At 37.2% G+C, this 24,526-nt stretch overlaps 1 protein-coding gene across 1 annotated transcript in view; it reads right to left on the bottom strand.

The window, feature by feature from the left end:
* DNAH14 (dynein axonemal heavy chain 14) overlaps positions 1–24,526 on the bottom strand; it is a 398,948-nt gene that overhangs the window by 220,783 nt on the left and 153,639 nt on the right. The window contains exons 24-28 of the mRNA XM_061159766.1: positions 23,776–23,880; positions 23,565–23,683; positions 22,460–22,534; positions 7,809–7,896; positions 5,008–5,261 (exon numbers count right to left, since the gene is read on the bottom strand). Of these exons, the coding sequence (XP_061015749.1) occupies positions 5,008–5,261; positions 7,809–7,896; positions 22,460–22,534; positions 23,565–23,683; positions 23,776–23,880 (641 nt within the window). The remainder of the gene's footprint in view (positions 1–5,007; positions 5,262–7,808; positions 7,897–22,459; positions 22,535–23,564; positions 23,684–23,775; positions 23,881–24,526) is intronic.

The following is a 24,526-nucleotide window of genomic DNA, read 5'->3' as shown; positions in this document are numbered from 1 at the left end:
TGACACCACCCTTATGGCAAAGTGAAGAGGAACTAAGAAGCCTCTTGATGAAAGTGAAAGAGGGAGTGAAAAGATTGGCTTAAAGCTCAACATTCAGAAAACTAGATCATGGCATCTGGTCCCATCACTTCATGGGAAATAGATGGGAAAACAGTGGAAACAGTGTCAGACTTTATTTTTTTGGGCTCCAAAATCACTGCAGATGGTGATTGCAGCCATGAAATTAAAAGACGCTTACTCCTTGGAAGGAAAGTTATGACCAAACTAGATAGCATATTAAAAAGCAGAGATGTTACTTTGCCAACAAGGTCCTTCTGGTCAAGGCTACGGTTTTTCCAGTGGTCACATATGGATGTGAGAGTTGGGCTGTGAAGAAAGCTGAGTGCCGAAGAATTGATGCTTTCAAACTGTGGTGTTGGAGAAGACTCTTGAGAGTCCCTTGGACTGCAAGGAGATCCAACCAGTCCATCCTAAAGCAGATCAGTCCTGGGGGCTCATTGGAAGGACTGATGCTGAAACTGAAACTCCAATACTTTGGCCACCTCATGAGAAGAGCTGACTCACTGGAAAAGACCCTAATGCTGGGAGGGATTGGAGGCAGGGGGAGAAGGGGACAAAAGAGGATGAGATGGCTGGATGGCATCACCGACTCAATGGACACATGTTTGAGTAAACTCCAGCAGTTTGTGATGGACAGAGAGGCCTGGCGTGCTGTGATTCATGGGGTCACAAAGAGTCGGATACGACTGAGTGACTGAACTGAACTGAACTGACTAGAACTTGGAATACTACAAACATGAACACTCTTCCCTACAAGAAAAATGACCTTGTTGAATTATGCTACTTTGGTATGATGGTCAGCATAAATGGAAGATTTACATAATAATCATCTCTATGAAGTTTTTATGGCTTCCATAAGAATGTAGTTTCAGACATTATTCATTATAACCACTACATCAGTGGTTCAGGACTACATTCTTATGGAAACCACTCTGAGTTAAATTGGTGGCCCATTTATATCTTAGTTTATGCTGTCATCTAGTATTTTGTGTATCCCTCATAAAACCCTTTTAAATCCTTTCTAGAACAAAGCAGATTATAAAGAAATATAAAAATGAGTACATTTAAAAAAATAAATTAAAAAGAAAATTAAAAAAATTGTAAACTACCACCTTGCAAAGTCTCAGATGAAGAGAGAAAAGTCACTATTGAAGGAAATGAATTTTTTAAATTGTAGTTGACTTACAATACTATATTAGTTTCAGGTGTACACTGTTCCATTGGTAAAGAACCTGCCTCCAATGCAGGGGATCCTGTTTCAATTCCTGGGTCGGGAAGATCCTCTGGAGAAGGGATAGGCTACCCACTCCAGTACTCTTGGGCTTCCCTTGTGACTCAGCTTGTAAAGAATCCACCTGCAGTGTGGGAGACCTGGGTTCGATCCTGGGTTGGGGAGATCCCCTGGAGAAGCGAAAAGCTACCCACTCCAGTATTCTGGCCCAGAGAATTCCATGGACTATACAGTCCATGGGGTCACTAAGAGTCAGACACGACTGAGCGACTTTCACTTTCATAGTAATGTGACAATTTTATAGAATATACTCCATATAAAGTTACTGTTGACTGTATTCTCTTTGCTGTATATTACATTCTCATAATTTATTATTTTATATCTAGTAGTTTGTGCATCTTAATCTCCATTACCTCTATTGCACTTCTCATCGCAACCACCTTCTGGTAACGACTAGTTTGTTCTCTGTATCTATGAATCTGTTTCTGTTTGGTTATATTTGTTCATTTATTTTTTAGATTCCACATATAAATGAAAATATACAGTATTTATCTTTCTTATTTCACTAAGTCTAATATCCTCCAGGTTCATGTATATTGACATAAATGGCAAAATTTCATTCTTTTTTATGATTAAGATTCCATTGCATGTATATAGCACACTTCTTTATCCATTTATCTGTGGATGGATTTATGCTGTTTCCATATCTTAGCTATTGTAAACAGTGCTTCAATGAATGCTTGGGTGCATGTATCTTTTGAAATGGTGTTTTCATTTTCTTCAGATAAATATACATGGTATAATTGGTAATTATTTTTAATTTTTGAGGAACCTCTATACTGTTTTCCAGAATGGCTATACCAATTTTTACTTCTATCAATAGTGCATGAGGGTTCCCATTTCTTCACATACTCACCAATGCTTGTTATTTGCTGTCTTTTTGACAGTAGCTATTCTGGCAGGTGTGATATATCTCATTGTGGTTTTGATTTGCATTTCCCTCATGATTAGTGATGTTGAGCATCTTTTCATGCATCTGTTGACCATTTGTATTTCTTTTGGAAAAACATCTGTTCAGGTCCTCTGCCCATTTTTTAATTGGGTTGTCTTTTTTGATATTGAATTGTATTAGGTTTTTTTAAAATACTTTGGATATTGACCCTTTATCAGATGTATCATTTACCAATAGTTTCTCCCATTTAGTATGCTGTTTTTTTGTTTGGTGGATGGTTTCCTTTGCTTTGCAAAAGCTTTTAAGTTTGATTAGGTCCCATTTGTTTATTTTTGCTTTTGTTTCACTTGTCTGAGGAGATATATCCAAAAAACTGCTAAGACCAATGTAAAAAAGCATACTGCCTATGCTTTCTTCTGGATGTTTTATGGTTTCAGGTCATATATTTAGGTCACTAATCCATTTTGAGTTTACTTTTTGTATAAGGTGTAAGAAAATATTCTATTTTCATTCTTTTCCATGTAGCTGTGGAGTTTTTCCAAGACCACTTACTGATGAAACTGTCTTGTTACCTGTATTCTTACCTCCTTTGTCATAGCTTAATTGACCATTTTGTATGAATTTAGGAAAAGATTTTTCACTGTATTTGTAGTGTATAAGTAATTTTTCATGATTATTCTAGGCTGAAAGAAATATTTCATTGTTTCTTTTATTAATTTTTAGGCCCAAAGCAGCTTAAGAAGCATTTTTGTCTTAATGACTTACAGTAGCTTAATTTTTTAAATTATACAAATAAATTGAAAAAATATATATTTATTTCATTCTTAAATAACTGGAGGGTTGTGTGTACCTGTTGTACACTGCATAATTTCTCAAACTTTGAAATGAGATTGGATCATGCCAATCTTACTTCCTGTGCCACATTAATTTTAATTCAGTTTTTTTTAATTAATTTTAATTCAGCTTGTTTTTTTAACAGGGTCACTGCCAAAAACTTAGCTTTGCAAAGATAAGAGGTCACTGAAAGGTTGTAGCATGATCTAATATTAACATTGTAAACTGCTTCAAACTGTTAGTAGCTGGGTATCTCACTGATGTTATATATCCCTTGTTTGTTCAGTCACTAAGTCCTGTCTGAGTCTTTTGTGATCCCACAGTCTATAGCCTGCAAGGCTCCTCTGGTTCATGGGATTTCCCAGGCAAGAACACTGGAGTGGGTTGCCATTTACCTCTCCAAAGGATCTTCCTGACTCAGGGATCAAACTAGTGTCTCCTTCGTTGGCAGGCAGATTTTTTATCACTGAGTCATCAAAGAAACTCTGGTATCTTATAGTGTCCTTATAGTCTCTCAAAAGTTTAAAAAATCTTACAGTTGTGAGTGCCCTATGGTGCCATGGGACACCAAGGCACACTATATGGAAGCTATACCTTTAGAATCATAGATACACTCAGAGTCTTATTATTAATGGAATCTTCTTTCTCCTAGTTTACTTTTCTGTATATGCTCTTCCACTTTTAGTTTTCACTTTTAAAGAGAGTCAATAGAAAGTAATAATGATATGCTAAACTTTATGCAGCATGAGGGCTCACAGACAAGACATATTCTTTCAGAAATTAAGAGTGTATACAGTTATACTTCAGTAATACATACAAATATATATAAAATATAAAGTCTTCTGGTAAAATATAGTAGACAGTGGTGCCAGTCAAATGCAACAGCTTCTTTCCACTCTATTTTCCTTAGAGTTTAAAGGAAATTGTCATACCTAAAATCAGTAAATTTATGCTAATACAGAATTTATAAAATAAACTGTTATTGAGAATCAGGGATCTTATGCAGGTAGGGCAGTTGTTTTCCTATGAAAAGAGGAAACTTAAGAAAAAAATTAATTCAGCAGTTTGAAACTATATTTATTATAAGAATCTTATGTTTGATTTCTTCACCAAAATTAGTGGCACTGTTTTTCTGTACTTTCATATTTGTATATGAAATACTACATGTATATGACTATCTACTTATTGCCCCTGGGTAGGAAGAAGGGCTTCCCTGTAGCTCAGCTGGTAAAGAATCCACCTGCAATGCAGGAGACCCCAGTTCAATCCCTGGGTAAGGAAGATCCGCTGGAGAAGGGCTAGGCTACCCACTCAGGTATTCTTGGGCTTCCCTGTTGGCTCAGCTGGTAAAGAGTCCGCCTGCAATGCAGGAAACCTGGGTTGGGAAGCTCATTTGGAGGATGGAATAGCTACCATTACAGTATTCTGGCCTGGAAAATTCCATGGACTGTACTGTCTATGGAAGTCGCAAGGAGTCGGACATGACTGAGCGACCTGCACTTTTTAGGAAGAAGGGAGTTCTGAGTTAGAGAACTGGCTAGAAATGTTCTTTGGTTTGTTTCCCAGCTTGGTCTGTCCCAGAACTGACAGCACGTGGGGGAAAGAAGAGGCTTGAGGTAGAGCTTCTTTTACTACCCATTGAAAACTGCCCTCTGCCTGATTGGTAAAAGGGAAAATGCAGCTAAGAGGAGTGTGGTCAGTTCAGGAAGATAAAACAAAAAGAACTTAAAATGAAGAAGAAGAATAGTGGAAAAGAGGAAGAAGAAAGCACAGAAATAAGTACTCAAGTTGGTGGAATTTGCTTAGAATTTCTATAAATCCCAGAGAGATAAAACTCAGGTTGGACAAAATTCAAGGTAGAGAATTAACTTACCTGAGATAGGTATATGAGAAGTTACTTTATTTAGAGTTGTAATTTCAATCTACCTACCTTGTCCACTCAAAATCATCTGCATTGAAAATACTTTTGAGTAGTAAATCTCTCACTATGTCTCTGCAGTGAACATACAGGGTAAGCAATGCCCCTAGTACAACTTTTGCTCGAGAGTTGTGAGTATCCAGCACCACCAGCTCTGCAACCTCTTCTAGACCATGTATCATACGAGCATGGACTTTTTCCACCTCTTTTTTTGGATGAGAACTCACAAAACTTTTGATACAATCATTATAAAATATGATCTTGCTCTGAAAAAATAAGATACAAAAGTAATAATTTTGAAGCATAAATTTTATAAATGAAAATAGATATTCTCAAGAGTGGTGTGGTGTGGACTGAAGGCAGGAGGAGAAGGGGACAACAGAGGACAAGGTGGTTGGATGGCATCATTGACTCAATGAACATTAGTTTGAGCAAGCTCTGGGAGATGGTGAAGGACAGGGAAGTCTGGCATGCTGCAGTCCATGGGGTCGCAAAGAGTCGGACATGACTGAGACTGAACAATGATATGTGGTGTGTATTATGCATGACTCATATGTGCGTAAAAGAGAGAGCTTACACATTTGTATGCATTTGACACTTAGAGATTGAACTTTGATGAATGCTTGTGGGAGCCTTATTCTTTAATAAATGGAAACATATTTATCACCAACATTTATATTTTCTAAATTTTATATTCTTAATCTATCATCACTTAGGCTAAGTAAGAACCTGGGGACAGTAATAACGGTATCATGATTCCAAGATTAAATTACTTCTGTTTTCTGAGTGGGACTCAGAAATAGGTTAAGTTTGTAATTTTTAGGAATTTTATATAACTTCTATTATTTGATCCATCTTTTGTCACTCTTTCCATACATACCAGAACAGTTTTAAAAAGGCTACTGGATTTAAGTCAAATTGACCTAGCACTTAATGGAGGGAGATATGTCAGGAGGTTCATAGGTTTCTGGCCTGTAATTAGGTGAATTGTGAGTCTAGTCACTAAGATATTATACCTATTGAAGGAATAGCATGCTGTAGGTGAAGGGACACAATGGATTCATTTGGGATATACTGAATTTGAAGTGCTTAAGAAATACATAGGCTTCCCAGGTGAAAAACCTGCCTACCAATGCAGGAGTCATAAAGACGTGGGTTTTAACCCTGGGTCAGGAAGATCCCCTGGAGGAAGGCATGGCAACCCACTCCAGTATTCCTGCCTGGAGAATCCCCATGGACAGAGGAGCCTGGCAGGCTACAGTCCATGGGGTTAAAAAGAGTCAGACACAACTGAAGTGACTTAGCACTCTCAAGAAATACACAAGAGGAGCTATGAAGAAATAAATATGAGAATAATTAGCATAGAGGTAATATGTAGAATGGTGAGATTTTTTTCTTTCCAGGGCAAGATAAGTGTACCCAGATGGGAAACTTGATGTATCAATTAGTGTTTTGGCAGCATGCAACAGAAACTAACTCTGACTTGCCGAAAGCATGTTGTAGACCTCTAATAGCAGATCAGCTGGGGGTGAGAGCTGAGACTTAGGAAGCGGGCAGAAGTAAGAATCTGGGCCAGGCATCAGGAACCATAGTCATGGTCATGCCACAGAAGAGTCTGGTCAAAAGTCACTGTACTGTCACACCTGAGGTATTTATTCAAGATTCACAACCTCAGGAGAGAGCAACCAGTGGGCTGAGACCACCTCTGAGGCTGCCTTAGTGTAGGCTGAGGGAAGGTTTGGATACAGTAAAACTGACTATGAACTAGATTTTATCTATTTATTTAGCTAAACATAGAGGACTTCTCAACCACTATAGTTTGATTAAATCTATATTGAAATTCTCTTAGTGGATACTGCATGTAAACACTTTATTATACCAACAGGTGTCCACTCAGAGATAGTTGCTAGTTATGTTACATATGTAGAAGTGTTTACAAGAGGAAGGGAAGTTGTAAATTGCATCCCAGGATAGGAAATTTGCAGTAGGTAAGGCAGACATGGGAAAACAAAAATATGTTCAGTGAGTGAAGTTGAAATCTATCATAAAATATTTTTGGAAACAGATTACTGACTGCTTCTAATTATTAAGCATGTTTGGAGGACCAGGGGTTTGGGAAAGATCCTTTCTTAGTAGAGCAGATTTGATTATTTGAATGCCTAGTAAACTGCAGAAATGTGCATATTGATTAATTATAATTTTGTTGTCTTCATAAACAACAGCTTGAATAAGTCCTTGACTTAAGATCTGAGGGTACTTTATTAATATTCAGGCAAGTGAAAGACAAGGAAATCAACACTGAATATTCATTGGAAGTACTGATGCTGACGTTGAAGCTCCAATATTTTGGCCATCTGATGCAAAAAGCCAACTCATTGGAGAAGACTCTAATGCTGTGAAAGATTGAGGGCAGGAGGAGAAGGGGGCAACAGAGGATGAGATGATTGGATAGCATCACGTGCTCAATGGACAAGTTTGAGCAAACCTGGGGAGACAGTGGAGGACTGAGGAGTCTGCTGGACTCTAGTCCATGGGGTCACAAAGATTCAGACATGACTGAACAACAAACAACAAAATAATTCATGAGTTATATTCCTTCAACATTTTATCCTGAACATTTTTAAAAGCATGGACAAGTTGAAGAAATTATAAAATGAATACCCATATACCTATCACCTATGTTCCTTAATAAACATTTTGCTAATATTTACTTTGTCAGATATCTGTCCATCGAGTCAACCATCTCTCCATTTTATTTTTTGATGCAGTTCAGAGTTACATATACCAGTAACATCAAAGAAGTATTTACTTACCACAGTGAGTACCACTTGTCCTGGATGAGACAGCACCCATAGGGAAAACTGTTGGTAGTACCAGTCATCAACTCCTTGACTTATAAATCTATAAGCAAAAAAATTTTATAATATTTATATCTAATCACTGATTGTGGCCATTTAATGATTAAGCATGATAAGATAACAGAGGAATTTTCCTTTAGGCTCTCTGACTTTTCTGTTCTAATTTAGGTATATAACAAAGCAGAGATAATAGTTTTAATTCATGCATAATGCATATTCCTTAAATTCTTCTTTAATATCATATTTCCAATAAAACCATTGAGTTTCTGTGATGGTGTGCATGTGTGTTAAGTTGCTTCAGTCTGACCCTTTGTGACTCTATGGGCCATAGCCCACCATTCTCCTCTGTCCATATGATTCTCCAGGCAAGAATACTGGACTGGGTTGCAATGCCCTCCTCCAGAGGATGTTCCCGACCCAGGAATCTAACCTGTGTCTCGTGTCTACCTGCATTTGCAGGCAGGTTCTTTACCACTAGTGCCACCTGGGACTATATTTAACTAGGAGATGACACCTATTAGCTTTGAATTTCTAATACTATCAATGGTAAAAACAGTATTTGAAATAATTTCAACAAAATTGAATATTGGACTGAAATGAGCAGGTGATTTTTAACAGTAAAGTCCTACATTTAACTTTAAAAAGTGATTATAATTTAACTTTTAACAGTAATGAAGAGGGGAGGGCGGTCCTAAGATGGTGGAAGAATAGGACAGGGAGAACAACTTTCTCCCCCACAAATTCATCAAAAGATCATTTGACTGCTGAGCAACTTCCATAAAACAACTTTCTGAACGCTGGCAAAGGACACCAGGTACCCAGAAAGGCAGCCCATTCTCTTCGAAAGGAGGTAGGACAAAATATAAAAGACAAAAAGAGAGAGACAAAAGAGTTAGCAATGTAGACCCGTTCTGGGGAGGGAGTCATGAAGGAGGAGAAGTTTCTAAACAGCAGGACACCTTCTCACCGGTGGATCTGTGGGGACTTTTGGAAACTCAGAGGGCAACATAAATGGGAGAAAAAAAAAAAACCCACAAAATAGGTGCCTAGCCACAACTGACAGCGGAGAAGTAGCTCAGATGCTTGTGTCCACCACCAGCTAGCTGGGACTGGACAGGAAGGCGTAGGTTGCATGCTTAGGGTAAGGACTAGACCTGAATGCCCTGAAGACAATCTTAGGGAGCTAACATGAGATAGCAACCCAAACTGTGGGATAGCCAGAGAGAGAGAGAGAAAAAAGAGAGAATTTTCCTGTGTAAAGCTCTAACATAAGGTGCAGCCTGACCCACTCACAGAACAAAGGATTGGACAAATACCAAAGGAGAGCTAGCTGGCTGCGGACCGGCCCCTTCCCCCACCAGAGGCAGAGAGGCAGAGAGGCAGGCGAGTGACAGCTAGAGCCGGAAGGCAAGGGGCAATCTTGGTCCCAGAGACAGCATCCTCCACCAAACTGTGAGCAGGCTCCCAGTTGCTAACCAAGTCTTCCTGGGATCCTGGACGGTTGACATCTGCCAGGAGGGTCACAGCCTGAGATCAGCTCCCCAGAGGAGGCACACGGCACACCTGTGACAGTGCTCTCGTGGCGCACTTGGGAAACCGAGTGCCGGGACTGGGGAGGTGATTAAGACACACGGTCCACCTGGGACAGTGTGTGTGCCAAGCACCTGGTCACCTGAGCTGCTTGGACCTGGGAAGGGCACAAAACGCATGCCCAACCAAGTCTGTGCATTTGCAGAGTACCCAAGAACCTGAACCGGAGCAGCTTAGACCTGGGAAGTGCACAAAATGCAGGGCCCACTTTGCACAGTACCCCAGCAGAGCCTGAGCAGTGTAGGCTGGGAAAGCACACACCACTATGAGCGGGGGCAAACCCAGTGTGGTCCATACACTGTAAGCACTCCCACACACGCCAGTGATGTTTGTTTGCAGGGTTCCTCCCTCCCCACAGCACAGCTGAACAAGGGAGCCTAAATAAGTGACCACCTTCGCCCCCTTGTGTCAGGTCAGAAATTAGACACTGAAGAGACTTGCAAACAGAGGAAGCCAAAATACACAAAGAAGGGGGAACCACTCTGGAAGTGACAGGTGCAACAGATTAAAACCCTGTAGTTAACATTGACTAAGCATTGGAAGGGGTCTTCTCTATAGAGAAGGTCTTCTATATAGACCTTGAGAAGAAGTATAAGCTGGAACAAGGAACTATCTGAAACTGAACTGACCCCACACTGCCCACAACAGCTCCAGAGAAATTGCTAGATATATTTTTATTATCATTTTTTAATTTTTAAGTTATTTATCACTTCTTTAATTTTCATTTTTATAACCTACCATTACCTTGCAAAAAAGACCCTATTTTTATTTATTTTTTTTTTTTTTAATTTTTTTTTTATTATTATTATTATTTTTTTCCAGTGGGTTTTGTCATACATTGATATGAATCAGCCATGGATTTACATGTATTCCCAATCCCGATCCCCCCTCCCACCTCCCTCTCCACCCAATTCCTCTGGGTCTTCCCAGTGCACCAGGCCGGAGCACTTGTCTCGTGCATCCCTCCTGGGCTGGTGATCTGTTTCACCATAGATAGTATACATGCTGTTCTTTTGAAATATCCCACCCTCACATTCTCCCACAAAGTTCAAAAGTCTGTTCTGTATTTCTGTGTCTCTTTTTCTGTTCTGCATATAGGGTTATCGTTATCACCTTTCTAAATTCCATATACATGTGTCAGTATGCTGTAATGTTCTTTATCTTTCTGGCTTACTTCACTCTGTATAATGGGCTCCAGCTTCATCCATCTCATTAGGACTGGTTCAAATGAATTCTTTTTAATGGCTGAGTAATATTCCATGGTGTATATGTACCACAGCTTCCTTATCCATTCATCTGCTGATGGGCATCTAGGTTGCTTCCATGTCCTGGCTATTATAAACAGTGCTGCGATGAACATTGGGGTGCACGTGTCTCTTTCAGATCTGGTTTCCTCAGTGTGTATGCCCAGAAGTGGGATTGCTGGGTCATATGGCAGTTCTATATCCAGTTTTTTAAGAAATCTCCACACTGTTTTCCATAGCGGCTGTACTAGTTTGCATTCCCACCAACAGTGTAAGAGGGTTCCCTTTTCTCCACACCCTCTCCAGCATTTATTGCTTGTAGACTTTTGGATAGCAGCCATCCTGGCTGGCGTGTAATGGTACCTCATTGTGGTTTTGATTTGCATTTCTCTAATAATGAGTGATGTTGAGCATCTTTTCATGTGTTTGTTAGCCATCTGTATGTCTTCTTTGGAGAAGTGAAAAGACCCTATTTTTAAAGTGAACTTCATATATATATATTTTTTATAAGTTTTGTGATTGATTTTGTTTTGTATTTTTAATACTGTATTATTGAGAGTCTAACCTCTACTCTAGATTTTTAATCTTTGCTTTTTGGTATTTGTTATCCATTTTGTACCTTTAAGAATCTAATCTTCAGTACCCATTTTTACTTAGGGGTGTGATTACTGGCTTGATTGCCCTCTCCTGTTTTTCTCCCCCAGGTCACCTCTTATCTCCTCCCTCCCCCTTCTCTTCTCTACTTAAATCTGTGAATCTCTCTGGGTCTTCTGGGCTGTGGAGAACACTTAGGGAACTGATTACTGGCTAGATTGGTCTCTACCCTTTTGACTCCCCCTCTTCTCCTCCTGGTCACCCCTATCTCCCCCCTCCCTCTTCTCTATGTAACTCTGTGAACCTCTCTGGGTGTTCCAGACTGTGGAGAGCATTTAGGGAATTGATTACTGGCTAGAGTGGTCTCTTTCCTTTTGACTCCCCCTCTTCTCCTCCTGGTCACCCCTATCTCCCTCCTCAGTCTTCTCTTCTTCATGTAACTCTGTGAACCTCTCTGGGTGTCCCTCACTGTGGAGAATCTTATCACCATTAACCTAGATATTTTGTCATCTGTGCTGTATGGATGGAGAAATCTTGAGGCTACTGTAAGAATAAGACTGAAAATCAGAGGCAGAAGGCTTAAATTCAAAACTTGAGAACACAAGAAAACTCCGGACTCCAGGGAACATTAATTGACAAGAGCTCATCCAAAAGCCTCCATACCTACACTGAAACCAAGCTCCACCCAAGAGCCAACAAGTTCCAAAGAAAGACATACCACACTAATTCTCCAGCAAGGCAGGAACACAGCCCTGAGCATTAAAATACAGGTTTCCCTAAGTCACACCAAACTCATAGACATCCCAAAAGTCACTACTGGACACTTCATTGCACTCCAGAGAGAAGAGATCCAGCTCCACCCACCAGAAGACAGACGCAAGCTTCCCTAACCAGGAAACCTTGACAAGTCACCGGTCCAACCCCACCCACGGGGAGCAACCTCCACAATAAAGAGGAACCACAAACGTCCAGCCTACAGACAGGCCACCCCAAACACAGCAATCTAAACAAATTGAAAAGGCAGAGAAATATTCAGCAGGTAAATGATAAATGCCCACCAAACCAAACAAAAGAGGAGGAGATAGGGAGTCTACCTGAAAAAGAATTCAGAATAATGATAGTAAAGATGATCCAAAATTTTGAAAACAAAATGGGAGTTATAGACAAATAGACTGGAGACAAGGATTGAGTAGATGCAAGAAATCTTTAACAAGGACCTAGAAGAAATAAAAAAGAGTCAATCAATAATGAATAATGCAATAACTGAAATCAAAAGCACTCTGGGGGGAACCAACAGTAGATTAACTGAGGCAGAAGAAAGTATAAGTGAGGTGAAAGATAGAATAGTGGAAATAAATGAAGCAGAGAGGAAAAAAGAAAAAAGAATTAAAAAATATTTGAGGACAACCTCAGAGACCTCTCGGACAAGGTTAAATGCCCCAACATTCGAATCATAGGAGTCCCGGAAGAAGACAAAAAGAAAGGGCATGAGAAAATACTCGAGGAGATAATAGTTGAAAACTTCCCTAAAATGGGGAAGGAAATAGTCACCCAAGTCCAAGAAACCCAGAGAGTCCAAAACAGGATAAACCCAAGGTGAAACACCCCAAGACACATATTAATCAAATTAATGAAGATCAAACACAAAGAACAAATATTAAAAGCAGCAAGGGGAAAGCAACAAATAACACACAAGGGGATTCGCATAAGGATAACAGCTGATCTTTAAACAGAAACTCTTCAGGCCAGAAGGGAATGGCAGGACATACTTAAAGTGATGAAAGAGAAAAACCTACAACCCAGATTACTATACCCAGCAAGGATCTCATTCAAATATGAAGGAGAAATCAAAAGCTTTACAGACAAGCAAAAGCTGAGAGAATTCAGCACCACCAAACCAACTCTTCAAAAAATGCTAAAGGATTTTTCTCTAGACAGGAAACACAGAAAAGGTTTATAAATTCAAATCCAAAACAACAAAGTAAATGGCAATGGGATCATACTTATCAATAAATACCTTAAATGTAAGTGGGTTGAATGCCCCAACCAAAAGACAAAGACTGGCTGAATGAATACAAAAACAAGACCCCTATATATGCAGTCTACAAGAGACCCACCTCAAAACAAGGGACACATACAAGACTGAAAGTGAAGGGCTGGAAAAAGATATTTCATGAAAATGGAGACCAAAAGAAAGCAGGAGTAGCAATACTCACATCAGATAAAATAGACTTTGAAATAAAGGTCATGAAAAGAGACAAAGAAGGACACTACATAATGATCAAAGGATCAATGCAAGAAGAAGATATAACAATTATAAATATATATGCACCCAACATAGGAGCACCACAGTATGTAAGGCAAATGCTAACAAGTATGAAAGGGGAAATTAACAGTAACACAATGATAGTGGGAGACTTTAATACCCCACTCACACTTAGAACAACCCAATGGATAATTAGCAAGGAAACAGAAACAGAAACTTAAATGATACAATGAACCAGTTAGACCTAATTGATATCTATAGGACATTTCACCCCCCCCCAAAATGAATTTCACCTTTTTCTCAAGTGCACAGGGAACATTCTCCAGGATAGATCACATCCTGGCCTATAAATCTAGCCTTGGTAAATTAAAAAAAACTGAAATCATTTCAAGCATCTTTTCTGGTCACAATGTGGTAAGATTAGATGTCAACTACAGGAAAAAAAATATTAAAAATACAAACATATGCAGACTAAACAACACACTTCTGAATAACCAACATATCACAGAAGAAATAAAAAAGAAATCAAAATGCACATAGAAACAAATGAAAATGAAAACACAACAATCCAAAACCTATGGGGTTCAGTAAAAGCAGTGCTAAGGGGAAGGTTCATTGCAATACAAGCTTACCTCAAGAAACAGGAGAATAATCAAATAAATAACATAGCTTTACACCTAATGCAAATAGAAAAAGAGAAATGAAGAACCCCAGGGTTAGTAGAAGGAAAGAAATCATAAAAATTAGGGCAGAAATAAATGAAATAGAAACAAAGGAGACTGTAGCAAAAACCAACAAAACTAAAAGCTGGTTCTTTGAGAAGATAAATAAAATAGACAAACCATTAGGCAGACTCATCAAGAAAAGAAGGGAGAAGAATCAAATCAACAAAATTAAAAATGAAAATGGAGAAGTCACAACAGACAACACAGAAATACAAAGGATCATAAGAGACTACTATCAGCAACTATATGCCAATAAAATGGACAACTTGGAAGAAATGGACAAATTCTTGGAAAAGTATAACCTTCCAAAACCGAACCAGGAGGAATTAGAAAATCTTAACAGACATATCACAACCATGGAAATCGAAACTGTAATAAAAAATCTTCCAAACAAAAGCCCAGGACCAGACAGCTTCACAGGTGAATTCCACCAAAAATTTAGAGCAGAGCTAACACCTATCCTACTCAAACTCTTCCAGAAAATTTCGAGGAAGGTAAACTTCCAAACTCATTCTATGAGGCCACCATCACCCTAATACCAAAACCAGGCAAAGATGCCACGAAAAAAGAAAACTACAAGCCAATATCACTGATGAGAACAAAATTCTAGCAAACAGAATCCAACAACATCTTTTACATGATGTAAAAGATCATACATCATGACCAAGTGGGCTTTATCCCAGGGATGCAAGGATTCTTCAGTATTTGCATAATCAATTAATGTGATACATCACATTAACAAATTGAAAGATAAAAACCATATGATTATCTCAACAGATGCAGAGAAAGCCTTTGACAAAATTAAACCCAATTTATGATAAAAACCCTCCAGAAAGCAGGCATAGAAGGAACATACCTCAACATAATAAAAGCCATATATGATATACCCACGGCAAACATTATCCTCAATGGTGAAAAATTGAAAGCATTTTGCCTAAAGTCAGGAACAAGACAAGGGTGCCCATTCTCACCACTACTATTCAACATAGTTTTGGAAGTTTTAGCTGCAGCAATCAGAGAAGAAAAAGAAATAAAAGGAATCCAGATTGGAAAAGAAGAAGTAAAACTCGCACTGCTTGCAGATGACATGATCTTCTACATAGAAAACCCTAAAGACACCACCAGAAAATTAGTAGAGTTAATCAATGAATATAGCAAAGTTACAGGATATAAAATTAACACACAGAAATCCCTTGTATTCCTATACACTAACAATGAGCAAACAGAAAGAGAAACTAAGGAAACAATTCTATTCACCCTTGCAACGAAAAGAATAAAATACTTAGGAATTAATCTACTTAAAGAAACAAAAGACCTATATATAGAAAACTATAAAACACTGATGAAAGAAATCAAAGAGGACACAAATAGATGGAGAAATATACCATGTTCATGGATTGGAAGAATCAATACAGTGAAAATGAGTATACTACCCAAAGCAGTCTATAGATTCAATGCAATCCCTATCAAGCTACCAACAGTAATTTTTCACAGAACTAGAACAAATAATTTCACAATTTGTATGGAAATATAAAAAACCTTGAATAGCCAAAGCAATATTGAGAAAGAAGAATGGAAGTGGAGGAATTAATCTGCCTGACTTCAGACTATACTACAAAGCTACAGTCATCAAGACAGGATAGAACTGACACAAAGACAGAAATATAGATAGATGGAACAAAATAGAAAGCCCAGAGATAAATCCATGCACCTATGGACACCTTATCTTTGACAAAGGATGCAAAAATATACAATGGAGAAGGGACAATCTCTTTAACAAGTGGTGTGGGAAAACTGATCAACCACTTGCAAAAGAATGAAACTAGAACACTTTCTAACAGCATACACAAAAATAAACTCAAAATGGATTAAAGATCTAAATGTAAGACAAGAAAGTATAAAACTCCTAGAGGAAAACAGGCAAAACACTCTCTGACATAAATCACAGCAGGATCCTCTATGACCCACCTCCCAGAGTAATGGAAATAAAAGCAAAAATAAACAAATGAGACCTAATTAAGCTTAAAAGCTTTTGCACAATGAAGGAAACTATAAGCAAGGTGAAAAGACAGCCTTCAAAATGGGAGAAAATAATAGCAATTGAAACAACTGATAAAGAATTAATCTCAAAAATATACAAGCAGCTCATGCAGCTCAATTCCAGAAAAATAAACGACCCAATCAGAGAATGGGCCAAAGAACTAAACAGACACTTCTTCAAAGAAGACATACAGATGGCTAACAAATACATGAAAAGATGCTCAACATCACTCATTACCAGAGAAATGCAAATCAAAACCACAATGAGGTGCCATCTCATGCCAGTCAGAATGACTGCTATCAGAAAGTCTACAAATAATAAATGCTGGAGAGGGTGTGGATTAAAGGGAACCCTCTCACACTGTTGGTGGGAATGCAAACTAGTACAGTCACTATGGAGAACAGTGTGGAGATTCCTTTAACAACTGAAAATAGAACTGCCATAGGACCCAGCAATCCCACTGCTGGGCATGCACACCGAAGAAACCAGAATTGAAAGAGACACGTGTACCCCAGTGTTCATCACAGCACTGTTTACAATAGTCAGGACATGGAAGCAACCTAGATGTCCATCGGCAGATGAATGGATAAGAAAGCTGTGGTACATATACACAATACTCAACTATTAAAAAGAATGTATTTGAATCAGTTCTAATGAGGTGGATGAAACTGGAGCCTATTATACAGAGTGAAGTAAGTCAGAAAGAAAACACCAACATAGTATATTGATGCATATATATGGAATTTAGAAAGATGGTAACGATGACCCTATATGCGAGACAGCAAAAGAGACACAGATGTAAAGAACAGACTTTTGGACTCTGTGGGAGAAGGCGAGGGTGGGATGATTTGAGAGAATAGCATTGAAACATGTATATTACCATATGTGAAATAGATCGCCGGTTCAGATTTGATGCATGAGACAGGGTGCAAAGGGCTGGTGCACTGGGACGGCCCTGAGTGATAGGATGGGGAGGGAGGTGGAAGGGGGGGTTCAGGATGGAGGACACATGTACACCCATGGCTGATTCATGTCAATGTATAGCAAAAACCACTACAATATTGTAAAATAATTAACCTCCAATTAAAATAACACCCATGGAGGATTCAAGTTAATGTATGGCAAAACCAATATAATACTGTAAAGTAAAATAGTAAATAAGTTAATTAAAAAAGAAAAAAAAGATTAGCAAAAGAGAAATTTAAAAAAACAAAAAAAATGAACAAAAAATAAAATAAGTTAATTTTTTAAAGTAATGAAGAAAATATAATTATGAAAAATATCCCCACATTTGAATTTAACACCACACTTATTATGTGCCAAGAGTACGTGTTTTAATATTACTATGATGAGTTTCTTTTTTCATACAGAACTTCAAAGTTTTTATATGGTGAAATTCTTCAATCTTGTGCTTTATTTCTGACATCATGCCTTAGAAATTCTCAACCCTAAATTATTTTCTTGTAATGCTTAAATGACTTCATTTAAAAAAATTATCAACTTTAGAATATTTAAAATGACTATTCTTTAAATGTTTGCTGCATTACAAATGGTGTCTATTTTTATTATTTTCTTATCTTTGCTGCTGAGAAGTATATTTATTATAACTTCTTAATTATTTCAAAGTAATATCAGTGGGAAATGCACCTTTCACCAATTAAAATCTTTTATTTAATTCAATGGCCTTATTTTCACTGTTTCATTAACTATCTTTACTGTTTCTTTCCTAACTTATTGCATTGCTGTATCTCCCAAACAGCATCTAGCTACATTTTTATTTTGATCTCAGTTAATAAACAGACTTACATTAATATTTATGATCTTTAGCTTGGGTTTTGTTAGTTCTTTGCTTTTTATTTTGATATTTATTTTTTCCAAGTTTATATTTATATGAATATACACACAAGTGCAGTATAATTTATTTCCTCCATAGTTTTGGAAATATTTATTCTGATTTTTAAAAAATCTATCAGGAGAAAGGGGACTGACATTTCTAACTAAACAGTCCTATCTTCATTCTAAACCATATTCCTTCAAATGAGAGAAAATACATGAAAAATTATACATATAAAGAGTTGGAAAACAAGAAAGTATACTCCAGTGCATCAAAAACTTGAAAATTTTCTAGCAGATGGAAAAAATATTGAGATTGAACAAATGCAGGAGGGAGCCCAGGACGAATCTTTAGGAAAATTAATTAAGAGAGGGCTTTCTCAATAGGGAAATGAATGGGCCTCTGCCTCCTCCAATTCCCCATTCCCCCATCCTGAGCTGCTGCTAGCCACTCAGAATGAAAGCCCAGAGAAGTGCTTGGTGGAGTTCTCCTAGGTTTGGGGATGGACAGAGAAGCAGAGTGAAGCCTGAAATAACTCCACACATTTTAAAAGACTGTAGGAAAGAAAGAAAGGAGGAGAAGGGAGTAAAGAGAGGAAGGAAGGAAACAAAGAAAGCTGACATTGGCATTTTTCCATAAGAAACAAGATAATGAAACAGTGCTGGAACTAGAGTGGCAGTAAAGTGTCATGGATAGCTTGTGACTGCCAGCAGAAATGAAAAGCAACCTCCATACATTCAAAGAGAAGCTACTCACTGACTAGGTCCTGTACATTCTGCTTGTCAAGCAATACCTACACTCAGATAGGTACAGATATTAGGAACTAATATTTGTAATTAGAAACTAATACTTGTTTATAGGAGAAGAGGGACTTGCCTGTATAAATATGAACAGACAACCAACAATGGTGAAACATTTTAGAGAAATTAATAACAAGAAAAAGAGCAGAAATCCTTACCAATAGAAAAACAAAAATGAGGAAGTAAATGAAAACAAAACAAACCACAAATTTGCTAAGCATGGATAATTGAAAGTGTTAGTCATTCAGTCATGTCCAACTCTTGGCAACCTCATGGACCATAGCCTACCAGGCTCCTCTGTCCATGGGATTCTCCAGGAAAGAATAATGGAGTGGGTTGCATTTCCTTCTCCAAGGGATCTTCCCAACCCAGGAAGTGGATTCTTTACCATCTGAGCCACCAGGGAAGCCCAAGCATGGACAATTATTGACCTATAAATAAAGAACTAAGAGCAATCTGGAATAAAATCCTAAATAATTACAAGATGATGAGAGGGAATTATGAATTGACTCATGCTCTTTGGGGAAAAATCAGAGATACTATAGAATTTGATTAAAATGCTTCACTAAGTATATTAAAATATTGAGTATTCACTAGGAAAAAAAAGTGTAACTGTAGCATAGCTACAATAAAAGAGATTAAGAAACTCAGTCTAACAATAGTAAGTGAAAAGAAAACCCCAAACCAAAAGTCCAATTAGAAAACAACAGGATGGCAAGCAGGAGTCCAAATGTGTTGATAATAAAAATAACTGCTGAAAGGCAGCATATCAGTCAGCAGGAAACAGCACATTCGAAAGATTACTTGAGAGTTTAATGAAGGTACACTCTGCAGAGGATGAGGGCAGAGTTAAAGGAACCAGCAGGGCTAGTGAATTATCACAGTTTAGCAAATGGGGGTCATCGTTATCATCAAAGGATTGAACAAGTAAGGGGAACAATATTACTGGAAACTGGTGAGGGTTGGGGACTTTAGAGAAGGGCCATTTGTCAAAAGCTGTAACTTTAGGTAAAGGAACTTAGATTCTGTCAAAACTGTAGTAAGAGAAACAGAGAGTTTCACATTTGCCCTACCCAGCTGGAAGCTAGAGGGTAAGGAGTCCATGGATATGAGCATCATGGACATGAGCATCCCAGGTAGACATAAGACAAAAAAAAAAGGCAGAGAATGGATCTTTTGGGCATACATACTAACCAACACTGAAAAGTACTTTAGTATTGGTAGAAAGTAAAACAAAATAAAAGCAAGAGTTAAAATCCATTCTTCATTCAAGAAATATTTACATGACATAGAAATGTTAAAAACAACACTGTGATATAAATGTTTGTGATTATGGAAACAAGTACAGCATTATTAGTATTAAATAAAAACTACTAACTGGTATAAATACTGATATTTGACTAAAAGAACACTCTACAAAGATTATGTATAACAACATAGCGTCAAAATACATGATAGATATTAAAAACACAAAAGAAATTGATGAATCCACAAAAAGTAGGAAATATTTTAAGATAGCTTTCTTAGGAAATGGAGAAGGAAATGGCAACCCACTCCAATACTCTTGCCTAGAGAATCCTGTGGGCAGAGGAGGCTGGTGGGCTGCTGTCCCTAGGGTCGCACAGACTCGGACACAAGTGGAGCGACTTAGTGTGCATGCATGCATCTTAGGAAATAAAGAGCCAATAAATAAATTTAAAAATCAAGGAAAGTTAAACATAAGGAGATTTATTCATATAATTCATGACATCCACAAATTAAAGGCCAAAGTACATGTGAGTTTCTCAGTAGATTCATAATATATCTGATGTAATTGCTGTTCTTGTTGTTTAGTCGCTAAGTCATGCCCGACACTTTGCAACCCAATGGGTGGTGGTCTGCCAGGCTCCTCTGTCCATGGAATTTTTCCCAGGCAAGGTGGATTCTTTGCCACTGAGCCACCTAGGAAGTCCTTGATATAATTAAACATCCTTATTTATTAAAAAACTCTGAAAACATGGAATAGAATAAAGTACTTGACTTTGATATAGGGTATATTCCAGAAACCTAAGTATCATAAATGGTGAAACATTAGAAGCTTTTCCAATAAAATTAGAAACAAGGTTACCATCTGAGCCACCAGGGAAGTCAATTAAATAGTTAATTCCTCTAGAGGATTGTGAGTAAATAAAAAAGTATGTGAGACCCCTGAAGTTAATGATCACTCAAGAAAGCAGGTTTACTTAACTACAAAGTGAAGCAGGCTTGCTTAGCAATGAAACTATGCCAAGAAAGCATGAGATATTCCCCCAAACTATTAAACAATGATGGCATGAGACCCACATCCTGCCCAGTGAGTTCAGTAAGTTAATGGTTCCTAGGACATGCTCCTCTCATGTACTAATGGAAAATATGACATTATACTAAAATATGAGATGATTTACCATTTTTAGTATATACTGTCCTTCTGCTGATTTGAGTAGTGCCATGATGGTCCCAGTTTGTCCATGAAGGGACAAGAAAACTCCCCCATCTGATGAAAAGGAGGAGCTGATGACAGCAATGTGATTTCTAGTCAAGAATGAGAAGGAAGGTGGTCTTTTCCCTCTCTCCACTTTTCCTTTGATTATAAAACTATAGCCTCTCAAGGGAGGCACCCTCTTGCTCACCAGCTTGTAAGCCTCACAAGCAAGCTATTCTAGTAAGTCATTTCTTATCTCTCACTTTGTTATTGTGGTTTAATTGTTTAGTGTCTGACTCTTTCGATTCCATGGCCTTTAGCCCACCAGGCTCCTCTGTCTATGGGATTTTCCAGGCAAGAATACTGGACAATGTGTTGCTATTTTCTTCTCCAGGGGATCTTCCTGACTCGGGGATCAAACTGTCTCCAGCATTGCTGGTGTATTCTTCCTGGGAGGCTCCATCTATCACTTTGCCTCTCACCAAATTCTTTCTGCATTGAGACATGAAGAACTCCCCCGTCAGATGCATTTGAACAGTTTTAGGAGTAAATAATTAGAAATGCAAAAGACTGATCTAGTCAAACTAGTTTTAAAAATTCACACCCTGAGGCTCTTTCTTTAAAACAGATCGCAATGATAGAAATATAAAAAGGAGAGCATTAAAAAAACTAAAGCAAATAAGCAATCTTAGGAAGCAAAAGTGGGACAGAAGTGCAGAGTACTGAAGTGGGCTGCAACCACAGGGTTCCTGGGCACTACGTTTTTTGAAAGCAGGCAGAGATGGATATCAGTTCTGGTCCTGGCCAGTCTTCAGAAACTTATGAATTTCAAAGTACACAAGACTGTCCAAATGTTGTCCATGAGTACACACTAAAACTGACATTTACATTGCAAAAATGAGTGTTTTCCATTTAGTCATGTGCCACTGTGTTCTATCAAAACCCATTTCATAAAAGACTTTACTCCATATATTTCTCTGGATACTGCCCACTTATATTAGTAGATAATTAAACAAGCTTAAAAACATGTATGCATATACATATAATCTTAGGATTTGAAAATTGTACTTACTTTTTTACCAGATCAAACATGGTTTTCTCTACATTTACCAGCCATTGTTCTATACCACTTCTTATACGGATTTTCCTATAATATTTTCAAAAATAATTATTATGAAGAATTCTTTTTATTATTTTTATTCATGTTTCATTCCTTTGGTCAGTCTGTAAAACTGTCTTAAAACTACACCTATAATATTCATGGGCCAAAGGACTATAATTCTATACTGTCTTTGGTATTTCTAGATCTTAAATTAGAAAATAGATCACCTAGTTTTAGGAAATTTTGACATCAAAACAATAAATCTGCAAAGTTAAGAGGATCCAGTAAAATGTGAATTTGCAAAATAGGTAAATATTACAAAGCATTTTTGGCTTCCTTAATAAATCTTCCAAATAGTAAGCCAAGGTCAGGGCCGGGTTAGAGGATTTGTGAATGGGAAGGTTTGGGCACAGTATTTTTTAATCAACTCACTTTAGGAACCTCATGCCAAAGGCTAGGGAGCCCTTACAAGGGCTGGCAAATTGCACTAATGTAATGGAAGAAAACCAGGAAACCATTCATGACAAAACCAGAAGTCAGAGGAAACAGCAGTGGGAGTAGCATCAGCAACCCTAAGCAAATAGCAAATTTCCTTCCTACCTATATTCATATAATGAAACTTTGTGTTGGCTTACAGGATATATTAATATATATAGATATGGAAAGGTAAAACTCTACATAAGTAAATTATCTTTGAAGAAATAGTTTGATTAGCAAATGTCTATGAAATGTCAGAAACTTCCAAGCAAAGGTTTTAAATAATGAAGATTTATTATTTATTTATAAATAATAACATAGTTATTTATAGTTATATTAGTTTATTATTTGTTTATAATATATAATAATATATTATAAAAATATATTTATAAATCTATTTTATAAATATATTTATAAAATAGATTTATAAAATATATTTATTAAAAATATATAATATAAAAAATAATAACATAGTTATTTATAGTTATATTAGTTTATAGTTATATTAGTTTATATTAGTTATATATAATATATAGTTATATTTAGTTTATATTAGTTATAAACTTAGTTATATTAGTTTATAACATAGATATCATACTTTGGCAGCACAAGAGTTTCTCCTTCAGCAGATATGAACATTATCACAGCAGGAGGGCCAATTTCTTGTTTCCATATCAATAAGTGTCTTATATTTTCAAAACATTTCACAAGATGAGGCTGTGGGCCAGAAACAAATGTCAATAACATTATAAAATTCTGACTTGGTTGTATAATAACATTGCTGAACAGAGAATAATGAATGATATTACCTGTATACACTCAGGATTTCTGCTATCAGATAGAATATCAAGAAGTTCAGCATTGCTAAGAAAGTAAAATCTTGGGAATATCATTCTTTTAGTTTCAAGATAGTCCTGTCCAGATTCAAAAGAAATACAATTCAGAGTGTATGTTTAATCATGATATGAGTTACATTATCATTTGTGCCTACATTTACATATAAAAGCCACATTATTAAAGTTTCAGTATACACAGTAGTATCAGTCAAAACAACATACTGTGCTCAACAAAACTTATACTTAAATTACTAACAAAAAAAAGAACCATAACTAAAGCAATTTAAAACAAAAACAAAAAATCCAAATCTTACATACATGCACACACACATATTATTGATCATTAATAAAGCACCGTATTTTAGTATTATCATCATTGCTTTCCAGCATTCCCAACTTTCTGCTCTTAATTCCCTATCCTCCTGGAGAATAAGTTGTCATTTCAGCAGGCCACTTCACATTCTACTATACAGGGAAGTCTGGTATTTCCACCCCTACCCACAATTTATCTGTGTTCACATCAATCTTAAACTCTTCTTTTCAGAGGAAGAGATACTACTCACTTATGTGAACTATCCCTGTTTTATTTACTACTCTCCTATATCTTCAATTTCTTATTTGCAACAGACTTTTAAAATTCTATCATTAAATATATACATTATACACACACACACACATACGGGCAGAGAACTTTCTGTAGATTGTAACTGCCATATGTGGGTAT

Source organism: Dama dama, chromosome 14 (assembly GCF_033118175.1).
Source record: "Dama dama isolate Ldn47 chromosome 14, ASM3311817v1, whole genome shotgun sequence".
Taxonomy (NCBI): domain Eukaryota; kingdom Metazoa; phylum Chordata; class Mammalia; order Artiodactyla; family Cervidae; genus Dama; species Dama dama.
Note: the sequence above shows the minus strand (reverse complement) of the source record. Positions and strands in the feature narration are given on the sequence as shown.